The sequence below is a fragment of the Plasmodium yoelii genome (assembly GCF_900002385.2).
Source record: "Plasmodium yoelii strain 17X genome assembly, chromosome: 14".
Classification (NCBI taxonomy): domain Eukaryota; phylum Apicomplexa; class Aconoidasida; order Haemosporida; family Plasmodiidae; genus Plasmodium; species Plasmodium yoelii.
In genome coordinates, this window is record NC_036186.2 from 1,025,248 (window position 1) to 1,051,463 (window position 26,216).

The window sequence follows — 26,216 nt, forward strand, 5'->3', positions numbered from 1 at the left end:
TTTTATTTCTCTATATATCCATTTTTTTGAGCATCTTAATTAAAAAGCATAATAATAAATAAGCCGGAAAATGTACAAAATTAATAAAATGTTGATATATATATTATATATATACAATTTTTGTATTTTATATAATTACATTTCCTTTTCCCCTCTTTACAATATATTTAGGATTCATCTGTGAAATACACTTGTTTCTATATTTACAAAAAAATTATTATCATATATATAATATATATATATATATTTGAATAATATTTCAATTTGGTATAAATAATTTTCTTAAATAATAAAAATAATAATTTTATATATATAATAAAATATACTGAGATTGTTTAATCAAACTTTGATTGATTATACGTTCTATTATATGTAAAAAAAATAATTTTTGTCAAAAAAAAAAAAAAAACTTAAACCCCAATTAACCAAGAATTATATATAACCTATTTATTTACACAAATTAAATAACTGTAATTTATTTTATATTAACAAAATATTGATTTCGTTTTTTTGTTTCGTTAAGTATAACAACATTATTTAAATTATACACATTTGGAAATTTTTATCTTTTAAAATTTATTTTCTTAAATTTATTAATTCCCCAAAAATATAATATTGAAATTAAGTTTATAATAATGTTTTATAATTTTATATAAGTGTGTGTTTGTCATGTTTGTGTATTTTTTTTTTTTTTTTTTTGGGGGGTGGCTTAACGTAGATCAAGATAAATATTTTGGTTAAATATAGTAAAAATATAAAAATATAAAAATATAAAAAATAATTATACTTATGTAATAGTTAGTATGAATTTATATTTGTGTATTTTCCATAAATGACAAATCAAAAAAAAAAAAAAAATTAAATACACATTAAATAATTAGATATATCTTTATATGTATAAAAAATTAAGACTTGTATAAAATGGTGAAAAAAGATAGCATATGGATTTTGTGTAGATTTGATTATTTTGATAAAGAGAATTTTGCTAATAATAACGAGCAAAATAAAATTTTGAAAATTTTGCAAAATGTAAATATACCATTGTCTTCTATAATTAAGGAAGTAAGGATCTTTACATAATTTGGGTTCTCTATTATTGTATATATATACACATGAGGATATATAATTTATATTTTATAATATATAAAACTATGTATTTATTTAACAATAATTTACAAAATCAATTATATAAGTTAATGTAATTTTGAAAATAATCTGATTTATAGGAATATGAAAAAAAGGGTTTAATATTGTTTGGAGAAATATTTAAGAGTATTATTTTTAGCCGCTTTCAAAGTAAAAATAAAAAAATAAAATAGTACAAAAAATGTTAAAATAACTGATATATATTCCTATTAATTATTTTTTTTTTTTTTTTTTCTAGTCATATTCACAAATATAAAATTTAGGATTTTTATTATTCGAGCTAGTAATGTAAGCACAATCATATGTAAACATGTACACCTCAAAAAATGTATCCTATATTAATGAAATATGTTTTATTTATTTTAGAAATATAAAAACGAAATTTCCCTTTTATCTCAATTTGTGACAATTTGTGATGATCGTTTTAGTGTCCAATTGCTGTATATCGGAGGTATAGCAATGTATATAAATAAATATATATATATATATATATATATATATATATATATATAATATATATTTTTTTTTTTTCTTCACTTTTCTTCACTTTTTTCTATAGTATCATTGAACAGATGCAAAAAATACATAAAGGAATTATTTATAAGACTAAAGATCGAAGAATCTATCCCACTAATTTTAAAGTAAAATTTATCTATCACAAAATAGTATTAACTAGCTATATGTTGTGTAGTGGATTGCATTTCTTTTTCCTTTATTTATTCTACATATTAACATACTTTTGTATAATTATTTTTACAGGGAGTTAGAAAACCCAATTCATCAAGGATAAAATATAAGTTTTTTTTTAGTGCAAATGTATTAAATAGCAATTTTTTTTAAACTATTTTGAAAATAGGAAAAAAGTTTTGCATTAGCAATATATATACATATTACACCTAGTTGTGATAACTTTATTATTTTCCGTAATTTTGTTTATTTTGTATATTTTGTATATTTTGTATATTTTGTTTATTTTTGTGCAATTTCGGTTACCCAGTGTGAGATACACACATGTACATTATTTTGAAATAAAAAAAAAAAAACCTTTAACATATTATAAATTTGTACATTTTTTTTTTTTATATTTATTAATTAAAAATAAGTTTCTACCAAATTCGTAAATATACGAAATGTATGAATTAACGAATAAATGGTAAATATATAATATAGATTTAGTGTTTTGGTATAAATTTTATCTGTTTATATCAATAGAAAAAAAAATAGTAAAGAGCAAATAAAAATTGCAATACAAAATAATGTATAATTTTTAAAAATAAATAATTCAAAACATGTTTATTTCTATAACATCATATTTGTGATATTATTTCGTACAAGTACTTATATATTATTGCAGAAAATAGTAATTAGATGTATTATTTTTTTTTTTTTTCAATTAGTGATATTTTTTAATTATCCTTAGATTTACGTTTAATATCTTTTCTTTGTTGTTGTCTATTTTTTCTTCTTTCTTCTGATTTAGCTTTTCTTAGAGTTTTATATGCTAAGTAAGATTTATCTATTTTCGAAACATCTATTGATTCATAGAATGGTTTAACATTAGATCCCTTCTTAAATATACTACGTAATTGTTTTGTTTCTTTATGTTGTTCTATAACTTCTTTAGTGGCATCAGCGGGTATACCTCCAATACCATTCTTTGGTTTATCTTTTTTTAATGGAATCATAACTAAACTATTTAAGTATTTTTGTAATCTTTCAGCATTTCTTTTTAATGATTCTTCACATCTATTTTTTCGTCTTTTGTCAACAACTATACCTATGCTTCTGGCTGCACTGGGTGTTAAATTTACCGCCTAAAAATGGGTTATTAAATAGATGATAAAAAATGTGTTATTAAATAGATGATAAAAAATGAAGGAAATATGGTAGAAACAAATTAAAGAGAAAATATGTCCATTCAGTTTGTTTAGTTTACTTTTATTTCGTCAAGACTAAATCCTTTTCCTAATCTGATTTTAAAATTGTATCTTTGGGTAGGGCAATGAACTAATGGATGTAATTTTTCAATAGGTGTAGATCCATTTTCTTTTCTTCTTTTTTCTCTCAATAATCTTCTTTTTTTTCTTTTTATATTTTTGTTAAAGTCGACTCTAACATATCTTTGCCACCATTTATGAAGGTGAACATTTGGTAATACATTATTATGTGACACCATTTTGAATAATTAAAAGTATTGATATATGGTGAATAACCGGAGCTAAAAAAAAAAAAAAAAAAAAAAAAATATATGTATATATTACTTGTTAAATAGGTCAAAAATTAAGTTATATATATATGCATACATATATGGTACAACTCTGTATATGATATTTATTTTCTTAATTAATGGTAAATAATATGTAAAACTGCTATTCCAAGCTTTTATATTCAAACTGTTATATATGCATAATTAACAAATTTGTATATAATTAATAAAATATAGCTTCTATCCAAGCAGCTACATTAATAAGCTTGTATTTATACATTCGTTATGTAGTATGTATGTATAGGAAGCGTGTATTGATTCGTATCTGCTTTTTAGATATTTCCATAAAGCATTTTTAATATAAAATAATAATTATTACTATCCTTTTTAATTAAAACTTTTTTTAATGGAACATTTTACGCATTTCTCTTAGTCAATAAAAATCATACACGAGCAAATGAATTATATATACAAAATATTATGTATGTATATTTATATGTATATATATATATGTATATTTTTATATATTGACATTTTTTATTTTCATTTTTCCACTTTTTTATAAGAACTTACCTTTTAGATATAAAACTTGTTTGATTAGCTTCGTATAATATAATTTTAAATATAAAAAAAATTAAAATATGATAAAAAAAATATAATCATATATTTAAATATTTTTAATCATACAATTGATATTTGCAACATATACCTTTTTATATAATGTAGTATATTATATGCACAGGTTTTAATTATGTATATATTCCTAAGAAATATCTTAAATAATTTTGTATATATATTATAATATTATTATATATATATATATATATATATATATATATATATATGTTAGATCTTTAAGTATATACTTTTTTGTATATAATTCATTATATTGCCTTTTTTTTTCAAGTGATAAAAGGGGGCATAATAAATATTTAGGAAGCGCAATAGCTTTAAAATATTTGTAAAAAAAAATTAAATTATTATATAGCCTTTTTATTATTCCTTTATGCTGAATATTTGGAAAAAATAAAAAAAAATAAAAAAACAATAAATTACTTCATTATGTATGCATATAATATATATATAGGTTACAAATATCCTTCTATTTTTTATTTTTACCGGCAATTGGAAAAATCCATTAATAATTTTGTTTAAATCTCACGCGCATATATATAATATATGTATGTATATTACACTTGTATATATATATATAACATTTTATGCATATTTTTATTTCCTATCATTTCCTTTAAGAGTTAATAATTAAGCAAAAAAAAAAAAATAATAATAAGGGCAACTGCAAATAAAAAATACCATCCTTTTGTACTTTAATTTATATAACCACATATATAAGTAAATATATTAATAAAAAATTATCATAAAAAAATAGCAAAATAAAAATAACAAATAAAATAAATAATATATATAATTATGCTTATTTATAAATAATTTATAAAAAGAATATTTTAATTAAATAAAATAAAAGTTTCCTAAATTTTATTACTTTCGAACAATAATATATTTATGGTAAATTTACATAAAATGAAAAAAAAACAAACAAGCCAAGAATATATATATATATATACTTACCTATTTTTAATATTAGCTTATCATACTAATATTTACTTATTTTATTACATATAAAATAAAAATGTATGTATAGATATTACTATATATGAAAATCTTTCATGTATATATAACTTCTTAATTTTTTTTTTTTTGTAGAAAAATGACAACAAAAGTTAAGAGAGTACTAACCTTCGGAAAAAAGGTATGCTACAACTATATACATTAAAACCTTTGCATTTGAAAAATGCATACATATGTACATGCATATGCACATATATATATACATATATACATACATACATATATGTATAGAACATATTTATTGCATAAATTTGTATTGGGGATATTGTGTGTTTGTACGATTGTATGGACTGTATAATTATACCCTTTCCCAGTTTTAATAACATCCTAATAACATCCTAATAATGTTATTTGTTTGTATAATATATTATATGGGTGTACTGGGGAAAATACAATTTATTTTATCGCATATGTATATGTACATATATATACATACATATCACAAACATGTGGATGATTACATGTTCAAGCTTAAAAATATAACTTGTTTTGGTTCAACATTGATTTAATTATTTTCACACTTTTGATACAAAACATGTATATATGTTATTTCTTCAATTTGTAATTAAATAAAATGTACATTATTTATATATAATTTTTTTTTTTTTTTTTTTTTTTTTAGAAAACTTCTGTTGCTGTAGCAACTGTCACTAATGGAAAAGGATTAATAAAATTGAACGGAAAAAATATAGATTTAGTAGAACCCTATATTTTAAGAACAAAAGTTTATGAACCATTATGGTTAATAGGATCAGCCAAATTAAAGAACTTAGATATTCGTGTTCGTGTTAAAGGTGGAGGTCAAACATCTCAAATTTATGCAATCCGACAAGCTATTAGCAAAGGAATTATTTCATATTATCAAAAATATGTAGATGAATCAACAAAAAAAGAATTAAAAGATACCTTATTAAGATATGATAGAACTTTATTAGTAGGAGATACAAGACGTTGTGAACCCAAAAAATTCGGTGGTAAGGGTGCACGTGCAAGATATCAAAAATCATACAGATAAATTCATATTATTTTATATTTTTTTTTTAATATCATCATAAAAATAACCTTTAAAATTATATACGAAATAGAAAAAAAAAAAAAAAAAAAAAATATGTCATAAAAAGTCGAGACGAAGATATAATTTAATTGGAAAAAAATAATAACGTTTTAGAAACTTCATCATATTTTAAACTTTTATAAGCATGTAACTTTTTAGCTTATGCATATTTATACGTTTGTGTATAATATACATATATACATAAATATATTTCATTGATGTGTATATAATAATAAAAAAAATTAAACCTTTTCAATATTAAATACAATTTTATGTTTTAATAAAAAAATATTAAATTACGTCTAAATTATAAGTAATTTTATTCTAAATAGTTAATAAAAAATAGTCTCAAAAAAATCGGTACCAATCTATAGGTGCATGTTGGAATGTTAAATTATGCTGAGTGAACATTTTTGAATTTTTCAGCAAACATAATTATGCATACACACATGCATACATACATGCATACATACTTACATACATACTTACATACCCTATGGGGTGAGTTATATAATGTTTACCTTTTCAAGAATTTTACAATTAATTTACGTGATTAATTTTGCAATTTTTGTACCGACTTATGCATGTATCATAGTCATCAAGTTGCAAGCCATAATCGTTAAAATCATATTCTAACATATCATATACTAATTGCATAAAATTATAATTGGGTTTCCATTTAAGTATATTTGTTGCCTTCGAACAGTCTCCTAATAAATTGTTAATTTCAGAATCTCTATAATATTTTTTATCTTTTTTAATAACTATATTATTATATTGATCTACTGCAACTTCATCTATTCCATTATTAACCCATTTTAAATATAAGCCTGCAAATGCAAAAGCAATTTCACAAAATTCTCGAACTGAATGATGTTGATTAGAACAAATAACAAAATCGCTAGGTGTTTTTTGTTGTAACATTAAATATATTGCATATACATAATCTTTTGCATGACCCCAATCTCTAAATGTATCAATATTTCCTAATGTAATAACAGTTTGAATTTTTTTAAATATTTTTGCTATCCCTTTTGTAATTTTTTTTGTAACAAATGTTTCACCACGTCTTGGACTCTCATGATTAAATAATATACCATTAACACAAAACATATTATATGCTTCTCTATAATTTTTTGTTATATAATGGCTATATAATTTTGCTATACCATAAGGTGAAACTGGACTAAATGGTGTATTTTCATTATGACATTGACTTTGAATATTATTACCATATAATTCTGATGTTGAAGCATTATAAAATTTGATATTATTAATTTTTGATAATTTAATTGATTCTAATATTCTTAGTGTACCTATAGCTGTACATTGTGCTGTATATTCAGGTAATTCAAAACTTACTTTTACATGACTTTGTGCAGCTAAATTATATATTTCATTTGGTTTTATTTTAGTTATTAAAGAAAATATATTACTATTATCAAGTAAATCACCATAATGTAAATTTAATTTTTCAAATATATGATCTATTCTTTTTGTATTAAATGTACTACATCTCCTAATAACCCCATGAACTTCATATCCTTTATCTAAAAGCAATTCGCTTAAATATGACCCATCCTGTCCTGTTATACCAAATATTAATGCAACTGGGGCCATGTATTTTTTTTTTTGTTTTTATTGACTTGAAGGGGGAGGAAAAATGGAGCTAAACAACTTAAAATATAGATAGACGAATAAAAAATAACTTATTTAGCTAGTAGTAAAAAAATCAAAATTTTTTTTATTTTTTTATTTTTTTATTTTTTTATTTTTTTATTTTTTTATTTTTTTTTTTTTTTTTTCAAAATAAAAAATTAAATAAGACTAAAATTTATTCTTAGGGATAAAAAAGACATTATATAAATTTATTTACACAAATTGAACTTAATAAAACACACGAAAAAAAAATTATTATTTTTCAATATTTTTAATTGAAGATATTGTAAATATATTTATTTTGTTAATTTCCTCAGCATTTTTTTATATTATTTACACAGTACAACTCAATGTGCTTTGCATTGTTGGGAAATTGTTTAAGAGTGAATAGAATATTGAGAATTGGACTTACAAAATGTAAATATAAATATAAACATATAAATATAAACATATAAATACAAACATATATAAATACAAACATATATATACTTAAACAAAAGGGTTATAAAAAAACAAAAAAATATTAACTAAACAAATGAGTAATAAAATAAAAATATCATATGGTGTATAAGTTTTTTTTTTCCTATAGTACTTTCACATTTTATTATTTTTTTTTTAATTTCCCATTTATATACTATCCTCCGAGAATTTAGGTACACGGATACTTTCCATTTTTTATTAATTTTTTCGTTACATTTATTCAGTTTTATTTAATTCAATAAATTTGTTTATTTTTTGCTACATTTTTCACAATTTTGTGGCTCTTTTTAGCCATTTTTTAAAAAGGGCATAAAAATATTGTGACTTAAAAAGGGCGCAATAGACGTTAACTTAGTGCTTAATTGGCCATTATTGTGAATTATCAAATTTGTTCAATTTTTTTTTTTTTTCATACAAATTGAATTTTACGATTTACCAAAAAGAAAACAATTATATTCTTAAGTTCAAAATTGCATACATATATATATATGTATATATATATATGTATATGTATATGTATATGTATATGTATATGTATATGTATATGTATATGTATATGTATATGCATGTATAGTATATGTAGATATGTGTGAAAGTTGGCTAGTTTTCATTTTCATTTGTATAAAAATGATTTCTTTGGGTAGATAATATAATGTTTATTGAATTTTTAATATGGATTATAACATACTATTTATTATTTAGTAACGGTATAAAAATTAATCGAAATAATTCAAGTTTTTTAAGGAGCTCAATTTTTAAAGATCATGTATATAAAAATTATACAAACAAGATAAGAAAAAAAAATGTATTGAAAACTTTACAAAATGAAGAAAAGTGGAAATTCCCTATCCTAAATGCCCATCTTGACAGTTATGATGATGATGATGATGATGAGAATGATGATGAGAATGATGATGATAATGATGATGAGAATGATGATAATGATGATGATAATGATGATTGTTGGGATAAAAAAAAAAATGATTATAAAAAACTTTTAAATCTAGAAGAACTTGATGAATACACTATTTTATCACCAAAATATAATATTAATATATATAATGTGTTAGAAAAAAACTATAACAAAAAAGATAAAAATAATGTAATATTAACAATTAATAATTTAAATTATGAAATAGGAAATAAAAAGTTAATAAATAATTTAAATTTAACTTTGAATAAATCAGAATGTATTGGTTTAATTGGAAACAATGGGTGTGGAAAATCGAGCCTTTTAAATTTAATTTTTGAAAATTCATCAAATTCTAATAAACATATAATAATTAATAATAATGTAAAAAAAGAAAATTTAATAAATATTACAAAAACTAATAACCCTATTTTATATGTAGACTCATTAATTAATAAAAATGATTTTACTTTTTTTTATAATTTTTTATCATATATGAAAAAAAAATCATTAAAATTAAGCTCTATGTCTAATTTAATAAAAAGTATGAATATTTCTGATTTTGAAAAGTTGAATAAAGAAAATGAAGAAAATTATAATAGTGAAATATTTTATTATAAAAATGATATATTTTATTTTAAACAAAATATACATTTGTTAGGAAATAATAACATTACTGTTTTTGAAAAGGTTTTAAAATTCTATCAAAACACATTAGAAAAATATGATGTTCTAAATTATATTGAAGAAAATATTAGTATGTATAAAAGTTCAGATTATTTAAAGAAATACAAAATTGGTGAAATGAATGAAGAAAATAATAACAACTTAAAATCAAAAGATAAAAAAAGTGATAAAAGAAGTGATAAAAGAAGTGATAAAAGAAGTGATAAAAGAAGTGATAAACGAAATGGTAAAAGTCAAATTTCTGATGAGGAAGAAGAATTTTTAAGGTCTAAATATTTTGAATATGTTTTAAAATTCTATATGACTGAAAAAGAAGACATTTTTAAAGATATAAATAATATAAAAATGAATTTAAATAAATATTTAAATATTTTAAATTTAAAAAATTTTTTACATGTAAAATTATCTGGATTAAGTAATGGTTATATTATAAGGGTGTATTTATTATTACTCCTTTTAAGCAAACCTAAATTACTATTGATAGATGAAATAAATAATAATATGGATATATTTAATATATTTTTTATTATGAACGTATTTAAATATGCATTAAAATATACAAATATTGGAATTATTTTAGCTAGTCATGATTTTTTTTTAATAAGTAAATTATGCAACCGAATATTAGACTATAATAAAATTTCAGGATATGATATAGATTTTTATAATATATCTCTCTTAAAAAAAATAAATAAAAATAATAATTACATAAAAGATGCTAAAATTAATGATCATTCTGATTTATCCAATACTAACGAAAAATCAGGAAAGGCTTATTCAAATTTGACTTTTTTTAAAGGGAATTATACTCAATATCTAAATAATATGAAAATCTTATTTAATAACAGAAAAAAAAAAAAAGAAGAACTCAAAAAAATTATAGATCAATTAAATGCTTCTATATTAAAAATAAAAAAAAATAATAAAAAAGAATTTTTAAAAAGTTCATTAAAAAAAAAAGAAGAAGAATTATCCTTATATCAAAATATTTATAACACATTTTTTAACATGACATTAAATTATCAGCATATGTATTATAATTTAATTTATAGTAAGAAGAATGAAAAAAAAGGAGAAAATAAATACATGTCTTTTCCTTCTAAAGATAATGTCAAAAAAAATCAAGATAATCAAAATTCCAAAATAGATGAAGACAAACCATTTGATTATCACAATGAAGATGGTTTATTTGAAAAAGAGAAAGATAAACATTTTCAAGTCTCAAATACAAAATCTACAATGGAAGAAAAAGAAGAACCAACAAATGTTGAGGAGATAGATGAAAAAACTTTTGTTTATAACCAATTGGATGATGTAGATGGAGAAATGAATAAAAATATTTTAATAGACATGTGTAAAAAAATAAAAAATAATGAATTAATAAAAACGGGGGAATTATATTCTACACATAATCTAACTTTATATGAATTTCGGAATTTTTCGTTATACTACTTGGGCAATCAAAATTATGATAATGACCATTATGATAATGACCATTATGATAATGACCATTTTGGAATAAAGAAAGAACGAAAAAAATACATATTTAAAGATTTAAACTTAAATATTAATAGTAATGAAAATGTGTTATTACTAGGAAAAAATGGAATAGGCAAATCAACACTTTTTAAAATATTGACCAATAAATATAGATTTATAATGAATGATGAAAATGAAAATAAAAGTATTAACAAAAAAAAAAGCATGTATGTATATGGAGATAATAATTATGATGAGACAGAAAAAAATGATACATTATTTAATTATGAAATAGATAAAAATATAAGATTTGAAGGGAATATTAATTGTAATTTTAATAATGTGTTATTAACTTATTTTGAGCAAAATATGATAAAAAAACTAAATTTAGATATTGATGATTATTTTAAATATTTAATTGAAAAAGTAAAATATCAACCAATAAATTTTTTAGAAAATTCAGATTTTGATCATACTACTTTTGATCAAGATGTATTCTTTTATTACATTTTAAATAAAACAAAACCAGATTATAATGATAATATTAATATTAATATAGATGATAAAATAAAATCTTTGTTAAAAATTTTTTATATTGATAGTGAAACATCAATTACTGAAAAAAGTGGTGGAGAAAAAGTTCGTATTTTATTTCTTTCATTATTTTTAAAAAAATCAAATTTATTGTTATTAGATGAAATAAATAATAATCTAGATATTTATTTAAAAAATCTTTTATTAAATTTTTTAAATTATATATATCAAGGAAGTTATATATTAACAACTCATGATTTTTATATAATCAATAATCTAAATAATATAAATAAAATTATATACATATTTGATTATCAAAATGTTTTTACTTTTTATAATGTCAATGATTTTATCAAAAATTTTTATAGTTTTATTTTAAACTCTTTTAGTGCGTTTAAAAATGTGGGAACCAATAATTTGGGTAATAATAACAAAGAGGATGATATGAATACGAATTATGCTACCTCTCATAGTTATAATTCGAAAATAAAAAATAATATGGAAAAAATCAACTATAGTAATGAATTGAAAGTAGATAATACATCAGATATAAATACATTAATAAATAATTTTAATAAAATTGACCAAAAAAGTGAAGAAAAACTGAATCAAGAAAATTATGGAAAAGAACTTTATGATAGTTATGATTTGAAAATTTTAGAATTTTTAAAAAATCAACTAAAAAAAGACAAGAGTGAAAGAAAAAGTTTTGAAGAAATAAATCCACTAGAAGAAGAAATTTTTGAAAAAAAAAAAATCAATAAAAAAAATTTTGGTGGAAAAGGATTATCAGGAAAAGTAAAAATAAAAAATTGGAAAAGATGGAAAAAGTAAAATAATATTTTTTATCTTTATAGACAAATTTGTGAAAACTGTCTATCTATATTCTTAAGTATCATATTAATATAAACATAACCAAATAAATATAATTGTGAAGCTTTTATCTTTTTACTCGTTAACAGTGTCAATCATTTTTTTTCTTTTTCTCCCTCTTTTTTTCTCTTTTTTTCTCTTTTTTTCTCTTTTTTTCTCTTTTTTTTGTGTATATGGGATATTATCAAAATATATACCAACAACATCCTCATTTTTATTTGTTGCAATAATGTCAAAATAAATCATATTTAATATTTTTTTACTCTAACTTTTTAAAGATATTATAAATTCGTTTTTTAAAGTTTATGTAAAATATAAATGCACATGCTAATAAAAAAAAAAATATATATATATAATATATAATATATGGCTTATTTGGGGGGTAAAATTACAAAAATATCGTCAGTTATTTCTGGACAATTTTTCATTATAACATCAACAATGTTATGTTCAACGTCTCCCTAAAAAAGATAAACAAAAATAGCATATAATACGAAAAAGGATAGTATATATCTAGTAAAATTTTAAAATTCAAAAAAAAAAAAAAAAAAAAAAATACAATTAATATGCTTACTTGTATATCTATTTGATCTTGAGCGTTGTTTGTACCCTTTATAACTGAAGCCCCACATGCATAAAATTTGGAAAATATTTTAGCCATTTTATCAAGTTTTGTGTATACATGTAATCCTTTTACAACTGTTACAGTTTTTTTTTTGGCTTTAGTTGTCTTTTGTATTGTTATTTTTTGAGATGTCTATAAATTGGTAAGAAAAAAAAAAAAAAAAAAAAAAAAAATTTGAGATTGTAAATTTTCCCACAAAATATTAATGTGTAGATTAATAAAAATTATAAAATAATTGGGTATTACATTTTGAGAAGGTTTCTTGGCTTGTTTTTTATTATTATTATCTGTATTATTAGTAGCCATATCATAGTTATACTTATCTTTATTTTCTTCTTTACATTCATTAAAAGAATTTCCATATTCACAATATTCATATGGGACTCCACATACTATAAAAAAAAAATATAACATGAACAAGAAATGGCAAATAATAAATGTGTGATCTAAATATAATGTCTATAACTTATTATACAACTATAGTTGACATTTTATATTAATTATGATTGGGCAAGAAATAATATATGCATATAAAAATTGTATATATATATAGAATAATAAATTTAGAAATAGATTTTACTACCTTTACAATATTCAACCTGAATAGGCTGATGCATAGATTCATTATTTAATATAGCATCCTCAGTTGTATTATTTTGATTATTATTATTATCATCTTTTAAATCAGATTGAGAAGTATTTATATTTTTATCATCATTTTGATTAGTTTTAGTGTTATTTGTAGAGTTTGTTTTGGAAGATTGTTTTTTTTTATTTATTTTTTCTTCTTTTTTATCTTTCATTTTCAAATATCTTAATTTTCGATTCGATATTTTTTCAGATTCTTCTTCATTTTCTTCTACTCCTATAGATGATCCTCCACTTTCTTCTTTCCTCTTTTTATCATTTTCATTATCATCAGGTTTTATTTTAATTTTATCGAATTCTTTTTCTAAGTCTTCCATTTTTATGCATCATCAATTTTTTTAACTTATTTTAATCACTTCTTTAATTTTATATAATTATATACAATTTTTTTTTTTTTTTATTTTTTTTTTTTTTTACATAAACAATATAAAATTGTGAAACAATAATTGTCATTTAATTTATAGGGAAAACATCATTTGTGTTTCTATAACTATACATTCACAACAGTTTAGCATCTTAAGAATATTCATCCATATAATATGCACATGTATGTATATATATATATTGTATATATATGGATATTATTTATTCGTTCCTTTTTCTTAATTTTTACAATTACCCATTATGTCAACCCAGCACATACATATTGGGTGTTCTAATATAAAACAAATAATTTGATATTTTTTTTTTCATTTATATAATATAATAAATGAAAAAATAAGCTTAAAAAAAAAAAAAAAAATAATAAAATAATAAAATAAATGTTGTGTTTAATGGGTAATCATAATTAACATTTTTGTTAATTTGTTTGTTCCTTTTTCCTACACCCTTTTTATATAAGATTGTTTTTTTATAAAAAAGGAAACAATAAAAAATTAAAACTTATTTAGAATAATTTATGTCATTTTTTGTTAATTTATAAACATTTATTATACTATTATTATTACTACTATATTATTACTATTGTTTTTTTTATATTTTTTTTTTTTTTTAATCTTAAATAATTATGTAAAATGATTATACTACCTTCTTGACTTATAATTGTTTGTATGCCCCTCCGTTTTATATATTTTTAATTTCCAAATAAAATTTATTACAATATTTCCTGAAATGGTAAGAGATAATTTTATAATGTATATTTAAGAGAAGTCATAAACCACCCTTCTAAAAAATGTACAACTATGTAATATATATTATGTATTATAATTCACATTTTTATTAAACAATATTTTTCATGTTTTAACAATTAAAGGATTATTTGTCTATATAAATAATACCCCATATATGTAATAAATACAAATATCGAATTATTATATATATAAATTGTCTAACTCAAAACTTCCTCTTTCATTTTTTGTTAAACAGACAATATACATACATATACATACTTTTATATAATAATGCATGATTAATATATTCAAAATAATGTAGTATTTTTGTTAATATATATATATATTTTTTTTTTGATTTATTTAAAATTTTGTAAATATTAAAAAAATATTTCTTAAGAATATGGTAAATGGAATAAAAATGAGGAGATAAATTGTAAGAAAAAAATTGTGTATATATGGATATATATATATATACATATTTGTTCTTATATATTTATTTTATATTTTTCCCATTCTCCATTATGCTTTTAGAGAATAAAAAAATTAAAGGAACTATATATATATTTTTTTTTTCGGAATAAATATTAACTTTTTATTTTTTAAAAATTCAATGTACTTATTGTGGTTCTCATAATAAATGTAAACATAAACATAGACATGAGAAAAACATAATAAAAATAAATTTATGAAATTTTTGTTTTTTTTTTTTTGCCACTCCAAAAAAGTGTAAGCAAAAATATATACACATGAAAATATATTTTTCTAAATTTTGAAAGAATTATTATTTATTTTAATTTTTGAACTTTTCAAAAATCAGACAAATAATTAATTAAATGATTATTGGTCTCTTAAATATTTTTAACATCATGAAATATATTCATTTCCAGTTACAATTTTTTTTGGGTATATATTATTAATATATTAAATACGAGCATTGAAAAAAAAACTATAAACACGTTGGTATGCAAATTCGAAAATATGGATGTTAAAGAAGTCGAACAAAGTGTGATTGAATATGTTGAGGAAATGAAAAGGGCAAATACTAACCAGGATATGGAAAAACGTGAAGATTTTGATAAAAATACTGACGAAAAAACAGAATATATTAATGACATACAAATACAAGAGCTAGTAGAAACATTTCCCAATAATGAACAAACCAGACAATATGAAGAATATATGGAATATTCACAAGATTTGCAAGATTCGCAAAATGGGCAAAATTCGCAAAATGGGCAAGATTCGCAAAATGGGCAAGATTCGCAAAATGGGCAAAATAATATTAACAATGAAAAAATAGAAAATCTTATAAATTTGCCTATTAGTACGTTTCATAAAAAAGAGAGTAATTGTGATGAAGGGAGTGAAAGGGAAAATGGTTTTTACCAAAGTACCGAACAAATTATTCCCACAAAAATTCTAAAACTTAAAGAAGATAAATCAATTGAAGAAGATAAATCAATTGAAGAAGATAAATCAATTGAAGAAGATGCCATAAATAATCATAAGTCTAGTGCTGCCCCTACATCGATAAATATAACCAACCCTGAATGTTGCGATGAAGAAGTCATGAGAAATGGAGAAAATGAACAAAATGAGGAGAATGAAAAGAGTTGCGAAAATGAAAAGAGTTGCGAGAATGAAAAGAGTTGCGAGAATGAACAAAATTGCGAAACCCTTTTAGAATTAATCAGTAAAAAGTCATTATTAGAAAATGATAAAATAAAAAAAAATATATCTTCAAAAAATTTTTATATAATTGGTGAAGATATGCTTGTAAATATAACTATGATATTCGATAAAATAATATTAAAATTAATAAATTTTTATAAAAAAAATAATTTTGATAGTGATAAACAAATTGAACATTTTTACAATTTTTTTAAAGTCCTATATAAATTATTAAGCAATATAAGTTACCATCCTAAGGATACAAAATACAAAACGATTAAGATGTGTAATAATCAAATAAAACGAACTTTTTTAACAAATAGTGATATTTTTAATTTAGTTAAATTATTATTTGAAATTCTCAAATTTAACACTAATTGTGTTAATAGTGATACTGAAATTGTAAATGAACAGAATAAAGAAGAGAATATTATTAAAACTGATAATAAAATTGATAATAAAACTGATAATAAAACTGATAATAAAACTGATAATAATAGTGAAGATAATAATAATAAAATTATAAACAATGAAATATGGAAATTTGAAAATGAATTTTCTGATGTAGAATCAATTTTATTTGAATTTGTTTTATCATCTATCAATATAATTATGGGGATGATAAATAAAAAGATAAATTCATCAAACAATGAAAATGAATTTATGTCTAATAAAAAAAATGATAAGGATATTAAAACAGGATGTAGTGTAGATCCTATAAAAAGCTGTATATCCAATCAGAATTCAAATAAAATATTTAATAATGATTCAAAAAATAAATTAATAGAAAAACATGTTAATAATATTATGCCCAGTAATAATAAACTACTTGTTATTCGTCAAAAGGATATAGAAGACAAAAATGCTTTAAATGATATTAGAAAATTACATAATGAAAAATTTAATGCCTATAGAAATAATGATGGATATAATAATGACAAAAATAAAAAAGATGAAACAAAATATAGCTTATTTAGTAATAAATGTGAAAAAAATAGTCTCAAAAAAAGTGGGAAAAAAATAAAGCATTTTTTTAAAAACTTATTTAAAAAGGATTAAAATATCGTTTTTTTTTTTTATCGTAACATCATATATATTTTAATAATTTGAGCTATGGTTTTTAGAAAACATTATTATATATATTAAAGTTTTATATACATATGTCTTAAGTAATGTATTAAAAATAATTTATAGGGTGGATACAATATCTGAACAGTTGTTTTCTTATTTATTTAATTAATATTTTCTATTTATATTGGCATTTTTTCCATTTGTATTAGCATTTTTTTCATTTGTATTAGCATTTTTTTCATTTGTATTAGCATTTTTTCATTTTTTGATGTACATATTTTTCGAACCCCCCCGTTTGTATTAATTATACCGTGAGTTTTTTTTTTTCTCTTTTTTTAAATACTTATTATAATTTCATACACACAATTTACAAAATAATTATAAGTTAAAATATTTTATTAAAAAGAAAGAAAATTATGAATCACTATTAAAAAGACTAAAATGAAAAATATTTATTTATATATAATGTTTGTTGTAAGAAAGAAATGTCAAAAAAAAAAAAAAAAAAAAAAGAAATAACCTCGGTTAAAATATCTCTCTAAAGATTAACCATGTGATATACCTATACATATGAAGTATTACATGTTCAGAAATATTTACTTTAATCGATTTTCCATTTAGTGTATATGTGAATAAATAATATAAATTCATTTTTGTTTTTAGTATATATAAGAAATATTTATAAAATTTTCCTCTTTTCAATATATCAATGTTCCGTTTGTAAAATATAAATTTCATATGCCGATTTTTTAAAATATATATTTATTATATATATGGATATTTATTTAGTGCATCTAAAAATTAATGTTATTAAAAGCTCGGTTTATGTTGTTATATGTTGACGAGGGTATAGAACTATGCCACAGCTATTTTTTCTCCTTTTTTTTTCCTACCATATAATTATCTTTTTGTAAAATGTAATATATTTCTTATTGAAACACAACCTTATGTTAGTAAATAAGAACATATATAATATATGTGAATTGAATATATTTTTTCTTATTTTGAAAGTAAAAAAAAAAAAAAAAAAAAAAAAAAAAACAGTTTAGTAAGAAATGATTAATAATTTTATTTCTCCACAAACTAACGATCCCATCAAGAAACTACAGAATTTGCTAAACAATTGTTTACACTCAATAATAGTAAATCATATGAATAAATAAATATGCATATTTATAAAATTGGAGATATACACACTCTCATGTATGCATTTATATGCTTATTCAATAGTATGCATTATTTTCATTTTTTTTTTTTTTTTAATATTAAGGATGTTTTTAGTAACTTATCTTATACTGGAGAATTTAAGGAACTCGAAATTGTTCCAGAGAATTTGAGTGAATATTGTCATTTTACCAATTTGATAGAAAAACAAAAAAAAAAAAATGAAGGAAAAGAAAATGATGAATTGGGAGAACAGGACGAAACAGAAAATGTAACAGAACAAAATCAGGATGTGGAAAAAAAATATTTTATAAAACCAAATTTGGACAAATCAACACAAGAAGAAATTTTAGATCGAGTAGAAAGGATGAATTTGATTTTAACAATGATAGACCAATCTATTGATGAGTTACCAGATTCAGAAATTAATGAGGTAAATAAAAATGATTAAATAATTTTATAAATGATTTTCAATTGGGTTTGAACTTTTCCTTATATCTTTCCATTATCTTGTCATTTTATTTCCATTATCTTGTCATTTTATTTCCATTATCTTGTCATTTTATTTCCATTATCTTGTCATTTTATTTCCATTATCTTGTCATTTTATTTCCATTATCTTGTCATTTCTTGTCATTTTTTGTCATTTCTTGTTTCTTACAGGATAAAGTATGCAAAGAAATGAAACGACTTCAAAAAATAAAAGACGATTCTAAAGAAGAATTAAAAAGACTTTATAAAGAGTATGATTATATTTATAATTATGCTACCGAACATTTACGAAATTTTATCGTTAACATTGAGGAATAATAAAATAATATTTTTTATTCTAAACATGACCTAATCAATTTTCGCTATTTATAATACCTTTAATAACTTGAACAAAGTTTTAAAAAATTATGTTTTATTGTATTTATATTTTTTTAAAACTTTTTATGCACCATTATTTTTTTGTTGTTTTAAACTAATTTTGAAAAATAACTTTACCATTTTTCAAATAAAATAATAGACATAATTAAATAAATAAATATACCATATATAAACACTAAACGGGGATATAAAATGCTATAACGAAATTTTTAAAGTATGGTAAAATATATATAAATCAAAATAAAATAATAAAATTAAACATTTATTATATGTGTAAGTGTTGCACCATAAAAATGGGCACAAAATGGGCACAAAATGGGCACAAAATGGGCACAAAATAGGCACAAAATAGGCACAAAATTGACACCAAAATGGGCACTAAAACAATGGTTATGAATTTTTTCCTTTTTTTTACAAATTTTTTATACGTTATATTTATTTTAACCATTAAAAATGACTCGTAGAGTAATGTTATTTTTATGTGATCATATTGAGGTTAAATGGTACCAATTATTAATAACATTAAATTATAATATATCATATAAAAAACACGTTTTTTGGATATTTGGCAAATAATACATATAAGCCGAAAAACGAGAAACTAAAATTCGCATCACTCTCAGTTCTTTAATTCTTATGGAAATATGTCTCATTAAAAAAGTACAAAAATAATTTTTTTTTTATTTTTAGTATCAAATATAGTAATTAATATAATAATTAGTATGAAAATTAGAATTTTTCTATATACATTTTTATTAAATGTGTATTTTAAATATTATATATATATTAAAATTTTCTTTATTAATAAAAAACTATATTTAGAGAAAATTTTTATATAAATATAGAGCATATAGTAATTACAATAATTTATATATAAAAATAAATTTGTTTTTTTATTTATAATTGCAAATTATTAATATATTAAATCAGAAATTGATCAGAACAAATATAAAAAACTTATTAGAATAAACATATGGTAGTATAAAAAAAAAGCTATATGAATATAAAGCAAATAATACAACCATATATATAATAAATTTGTAATAAAAAAAAAAAACAAAACAATTATAAGTACAAAAATGTTATAATCATATTTTACTTACAATTCTAACTTTTATTTTTTATGTTCCAAAGTTTGTAATACTAGTTATAAATAAAAATACTTTTAACAACGACCACAGGACTATCTATATGTAGTTATATACCCGTGCATACTATTTTACATACTCCCCCTCTTTTTTTTTTTTTATGTGATATATTTTTAAAAAACTTTGAAATTTATAGCTTTTAACAAAATTAAGATAATGAAAAAAAATAAAACTTTTTATTGTAAATGCTTAATTTCTTATTAAAATAATATAAATTTGTTGGAATGTTACAAACCTATAAAACCTACGTATTTTTTAAAAGCACCAAATTAATAATTAATAATATATATTATTTTAGATTTATTTCCGTTTCCAATACACCTATAATTTTATATTTCACAAAACATGACCGTTAATTATTATATGTATATGATTATATACTATATATTAAAGAATGCCTTCAAATTATTTTATAAAAAGGGAAATATAATTAAAAATGTTGTATTTCTATTATATAGTATTTATTGCTATTTGCTAATTTTACTGCATATATAAAATACTTATTTTACAATTTTTTTTTTAGATGAAAACACATTATAATAATATATAACGAGTACATTTCAGTTTATTATTTAGTAAATATATAAGATATTTTATATAGGTGAAATTAAATATACCGTTTTTTTTTTTAACATATAACAAAGTAGTTATATATATGTAAATATGTATTTTAATAATACGCTTGTAATATATAGGTTATTTTCTTATATATATTATTAATTGTTGTTTTTTTTTATGAAATTATAAAAACACAATATTTTTCACAAATTCGTTTTTATATTACATATATATATGTATGATAAAAAATAACAAATATACATGATACATATTTTTATACATTATAAAAAACAATAAAAAGAACAAGCTATATTATAAATTGTAAAAAATTAAAATACCCAATTTTAAAATAAAACATATTGGGTAAAATACATTTTTATTTATGTTATCGAACTTATTAAAAAAGTAAAAAAAAATATAATTGTAAATTAGAGAACGGAAAATTATATTAATTGCGTGAAATAATATAATTTGTAACTTAAAAAATATTTAAAAAAAAAATTTTTAATTAAGACGCCGTATATTTGATTATTATTAATTAAAACTGTATTAATTCATTGTTAAGTTTTTATTATTTTTTCATTATTATATTTTTATTTTTTTTGAAATTCCTTATGTGAAAATGGTAAGAATTTAAAAAAAAAAAAAAAAAAAGAAGAGCATATTTATATTGAGGGGTGTTTGTATACTACAACGGTGTTTGAATAATAATGCACACAAATGTATGTTTTATATGGAAAAATGGCGGGAAAAATGGGGAATTAAAAGGGGCGCTTGAAAAATGAGGCCGATTGGTTATTTCATTTTTTCATCATATGCTATATGCGGTTACGCTTGTCAAAATTTTCATTTCCCCATGGCCAAATAATTGCTTCATTGTTGTTCATTCAAAAGCCATCTTTCTTCGCATTAACATCACAGTGTTTCCATTTGATCTGCACGTAGTTTGGTTATTATTTATTTATTTTATTTTACTTTATTTTTTTTTTTTCTATGCAGAGAATACTACTATTTGGGGATGAGAACTTTAGCTTTTGTAACGATTTTTTAGCAGAGCATGAAAATGATGTTGTTGAGGTTTGCAGTTGTTTGAAAGAAAATGAATTAAAACAAGAAGCTAAAAATAATATTCAAGAACTAAGTAAAAATATTGTTATCCATTATGGTATTAATCCTGTACAGCTAAAATCGAAATTTGCACCTAATAGTTTTGATGTGTTATATTATATTTTACCTGGATTGTCATTTCATGGGTATCCAGATTTTATTGACCCTCAAACAGAAATGTTTAAATTACGTTTAAATTTATTTACTTTTAGCTTTTTAAAAAGTAGTAAAAATATAATAAAACCAGATGGTTATGTATATTTATTATATCCAGAAGAAAATCAAAAAATTGAGGGTAACTCCGCCGAAACAACTGCTTCAACTGCAAACAATGAAACTGAAAGTATTAATGATAATAATGAGAATCATATAGGAGAAGGGAAAGATAACGATTCTGAAAAAAGAAAATTTAATTTACCATTTCTACCTATTGAACCTAAAAAATTAGCTAAATTTTGTAATATATCTAGAGAATATAGCAAAGATTATTATTTAAATTTATCAAATCACGAAAAATGGTTGCCAGTCTTGTTTAATATGCCAATTGTTAATGAATTACCTGAATGGGTAAAAACATGCAAATATTATTGTTTTAAAATGACAGAAAATACGAGTAATAAAAATAATAGTGCTAATAATTCACCACAAGAAAATAGAGAAAATCAAATAAAGGAAGAAAATAATGTAGAAGGTGAAGAAAACAAAGAAAATGAAAATGATTCAAAAAGAGAAGATGAAAAAAGACAAGATGACAATGATGAAGAACAAAATGAAAACAATGGCTCCATAGAAAATACAAACAAAAATGATGAAAATTATAATGAAGATGAAAAAGAAAAAGGAAATCAATCAAATGAAAAAACAAAAGAAAATGGTATAGAACAAGTAAAAGATAAAGAAGATCCAGATGAATATAATGTATTAAAAATTCCACCACAAGTTTTTGATTACCCAATTGAAAAATTAGGACATGTTAATGAATGCTTTTTATTTAAATTATATTCAGTAAATAGTAAAAGTGTTTTAATTTCTCGATTAACTTTAAAATATGATCCAAGAATATCAGGATGGAAAGGGGATAACAAAATTAAAAAAGATATGATGAATACATCTATGGGCATGAATATGAATAATATGAATATGATGAAAAATATGAACAATTTAATGAATATGAATAAATTTAAAGGTGGAAAATATAAAAATAAACAAAATAAAAATGATTTCCAACAACAATATAAAAATAATATGATGCAAAATAATATGGTATATGGATTAAATAAAAAAGGAAATGTCAATTTACCTCCACCACCACCAACTAATTTAAATATGCAAGCAAATAATGTCAACATGCCTAATCAAAATATGAACTATAAACAAGCAAAATTTCCATTTGTTAATAATTTTAAAGTTATTCCAAATAATTTATCACAAAATGTACAAAATACAATGACAAACATGCCCATTAATGTTAACCCTAATATTTCAAACAACATGATGAATCCATATATTAATGGGGGCTATAATACAAACTTTAGAAATAATATGTATCAACAAAATATCCCCATTTCATCACCTATGGGAAATTTTAATAAGAAGTAATTCAACTGAATAAATTTTATCATATTATTTTTTTTTTACTATATATCTATCTCTTTCTATATTAAATAATATACAATTTTTTTTTTTAAAACTTATTTTTACTCTTTTTCTTTTAATAGAATGTATCAAGGACACAATATGAACATCAAGAGAAAAAATGATTCATTTAATTGTGATAGTATGGAAAAGAGTTACGATAATTTTAATATGAAGGTAATATATTACTTTTTTTTTGTAAACAAAAATTACTAACATATCATTTGTGGATTATTTACATGAGTATATAGTATATGAACTTTGTTTTGTTCCTTTCTTTTGAGGATCCTTTGGATCCTTATTTTTTGCAATTCTTCACATTCACATATGTATATTTAAATTCATTTTTTTCTTAGGAAAACTACAAATCAGATGATGATAATAGTAATTATTTGATTTCTCATTCATAATAATTAAAAAAAAAAAAAGAAAAAAATACATTTATTTGCACAAAATACGAAAAATAAATTTATATTATGTATATATATGTATATGTACGCATTTGACAATTTGTAAATATAATAGAATGTACAAACGTGACAAGGGAATAACAAATGCATATGAATAATAAAACTAATAAAAATTATGAAAAAAATAGAAAAAATAATTTTAATGAAAGAAGTGAAAAAAAATTGTACTTATTTTGATACTTTTTCCAATATTCAATGCATTGATAAAGGAAGGGAAATGTGTTGTTCAAAAAGCGTCATGTATTGTATATATGCATATACGGATCCAATTTTCTTTCCATTTATACACATATTAAAATAATGTTTTTTTCATCTTAGACATCAACACGATGAATGCATACAATGATGATTATGAACATGATAAATTCGATAACAGTGGAAATTCTAAAAATATCCACATAAAAAATGCAGAAGATCCAGATTATTACTTGTAATGAATAAAAAAATTAAAATAATAAAAAGAAAGAAAGATACATAATTGTCTTTCATGATTTGTACAAATACTATGTATTTTTTATTTATATATATTTTTAAATTTTATGTATTCTTAATAATTTCTACATTTTTACACATAACATTTATATATATATATATAAATTTCCAGCTTGCAACAACAAAGGAGAAACCCAAATCAATATGGGACCTATTAATTATGGGGGTTTATGTTATTAGCAAAAAGTATATTGAATTTATCTTAAAATTATTTAATGTTTCGTGCGTTTTATGTTTTTAATTGTTTATATATATAATGCTCTATTATTTCGCACATTTATGTAATTTTAAATAACTTATGATGTTTTTATATGTATATAATAAATACATGTATACCATATGAGATTTTTTTTCAAGAGTAAAAAGTGTTTCGTTCATAAATATAATATATTCTGTTTATAAATATATATTTTCTCGAGAAAGCGCAGTTTGTTCTTTTATAAAATTAAAACTAAAAAATTAAAATTGTAAATAAATACGATTTAATTAAAATTGTAAATAAATACGATTTAAATTAAAAGGCATATACCATTTAAAGTTTAAAATGACATGTGTATATTCCTCTACTAAATGTCCACAATATTTATACCCCAAATTGGCACATGGTATTTACCACATGGTATGTACACTCATTATTTGGATATAAATGTTATAGAAAATACCGAAGAAATAAAAAAATAAACACAATAAATAGATAGCCAATTGAATAAACATATAACTAAATGATTAAAATACCTTATTACATGAAAATAATGACGTAAATTCAGAAATACATTTCATAGTTAATACTGTAAAGGCCTATAATAATAATATGAAAAAAATTTTAATATTTAAAAAAAAATAGCTTATTTATCCCCCATAAATATTACAAAATATACTTTATTTAAATAAAAAGAAAGAATATTTGTGTATGTCTATTGTTTATTAAAAGGAATCGATTTGTTCTATAATTCCGAAACTGAAATTC

General features: G+C 20.6%; 9 protein-coding genes across 9 annotated transcripts; 6 read left to right on the top strand and 3 right to left on the bottom strand.

The window, feature by feature from the left end:
- Positions 1-921: 921 nt before the first annotated feature.
- On the top strand, positions 922-1,936 carry PY17X_1425400 (conserved Plasmodium protein, unknown function; the record flags this gene model as incomplete). Its single annotated transcript, XM_022957520.1, has 6 exons — positions 922-1,062; positions 1,227-1,296; positions 1,385-1,434; positions 1,513-1,597; positions 1,706-1,787; positions 1,906-1,936. 6 exons carry the CDS (start codon positions 922-924, stop codon positions 1,934-1,936), a joined length of 459 nt encoding a protein of 152 aa, XP_022812897.1.
- A 616-nt stretch (positions 1,937-2,552) lies between these two features.
- On the bottom strand, positions 2,553-3,322 carry PY17X_1425500 (ribosomal protein L13e; the record flags this gene model as incomplete). Its single annotated transcript, XM_722029.1, has 2 exons — positions 2,553-2,960; positions 3,083-3,322. The coding sequence occupies 2 exons, from the start codon at positions 3,320-3,322 to the stop codon at positions 2,553-2,555; spliced, it is 648 nt and encodes a 215-aa protein (XP_727122.1).
- A 1,759-nt stretch (positions 3,323-5,081) lies between these two features.
- On the top strand, positions 5,082-6,017 carry PY17X_1425600 (40S ribosomal protein S16, putative; the record flags this gene model as incomplete). Its single annotated transcript, XM_722028.1, has 2 exons — positions 5,082-5,123; positions 5,625-6,017. 2 exons carry the CDS (start codon positions 5,082-5,084, stop codon positions 6,015-6,017), a joined length of 435 nt encoding a protein of 144 aa, XP_727121.1.
- Positions 6,018-6,596: 579 nt separating this feature from the next.
- On the bottom strand, positions 6,597-7,676 carry PY17X_1425700 (GDP-mannose 4,6-dehydratase, putative; the record flags this gene model as incomplete). The annotated part of the gene is made up of 1 exon (XM_722027.1): positions 6,597-7,676. One exon carries the CDS (start codon positions 7,674-7,676, stop codon positions 6,597-6,599), a length of 1,080 nt encoding a protein of 359 aa, XP_727120.1.
- A 1,171-nt stretch (positions 7,677-8,847) lies between these two features.
- Positions 8,848-12,639, top strand: PY17X_1425800 (ABC transporter F family member 1, putative; the record flags this gene model as incomplete). Its single annotated transcript, XM_722026.2, has 1 exon — positions 8,848-12,639. The coding sequence occupies one exon, from the start codon at positions 8,848-8,850 to the stop codon at positions 12,637-12,639; it is 3,792 nt and encodes a 1,263-aa protein (XP_727119.2).
- A 410-nt stretch (positions 12,640-13,049) lies between these two features.
- On the bottom strand, positions 13,050-14,268 carry PY17X_1425900 (translation initiation factor SUI1, putative; the record flags this gene model as incomplete). The annotated part of the gene is made up of 4 exons (XM_022957521.1): positions 13,050-13,139; positions 13,253-13,435; positions 13,550-13,695; positions 13,887-14,268. The coding sequence occupies 4 exons, from the start codon at positions 14,266-14,268 to the stop codon at positions 13,050-13,052; spliced, it is 801 nt and encodes a 266-aa protein (XP_022812898.1).
- Positions 14,269-16,041: 1,773 nt separating this feature from the next.
- PY17X_1426000 (PUB domain-containing protein, putative) lies at positions 16,042-17,793 on the top strand (the record flags this gene model as incomplete). The annotated part of the gene is made up of 1 exon (XM_719449.1): positions 16,042-17,793. The coding sequence occupies one exon, from the start codon at positions 16,042-16,044 to the stop codon at positions 17,791-17,793; it is 1,752 nt and encodes a 583-aa protein (XP_724542.1).
- A 1,067-nt stretch (positions 17,794-18,860) lies between these two features.
- PY17X_1426100 (mediator of RNA polymerase II transcription subunit 21, putative) lies at positions 18,861-19,779 on the top strand (the record flags this gene model as incomplete). Its single annotated transcript, XM_022957522.1, has 3 exons — positions 18,861-18,947; positions 19,076-19,402; positions 19,633-19,779. 3 exons carry the CDS (start codon positions 18,861-18,863, stop codon positions 19,777-19,779), a joined length of 561 nt encoding a protein of 186 aa, XP_022812899.1.
- Positions 19,780-22,167: 2,388 nt separating this feature from the next.
- PY17X_1426200 (conserved protein, unknown function) lies at positions 22,168-25,407 on the top strand (the record flags this gene model as incomplete). Its single annotated transcript, XM_022957523.1, has 6 exons — positions 22,168-22,170; positions 22,545-24,247; positions 24,371-24,464; positions 24,644-24,671; positions 25,076-25,187; positions 25,362-25,407. The coding sequence occupies 6 exons, from the start codon at positions 22,168-22,170 to the stop codon at positions 25,405-25,407; spliced, it is 1,986 nt and encodes a 661-aa protein (XP_022812900.1).
- Between the last annotated feature and the right edge of the window lie 809 nt (positions 25,408-26,216).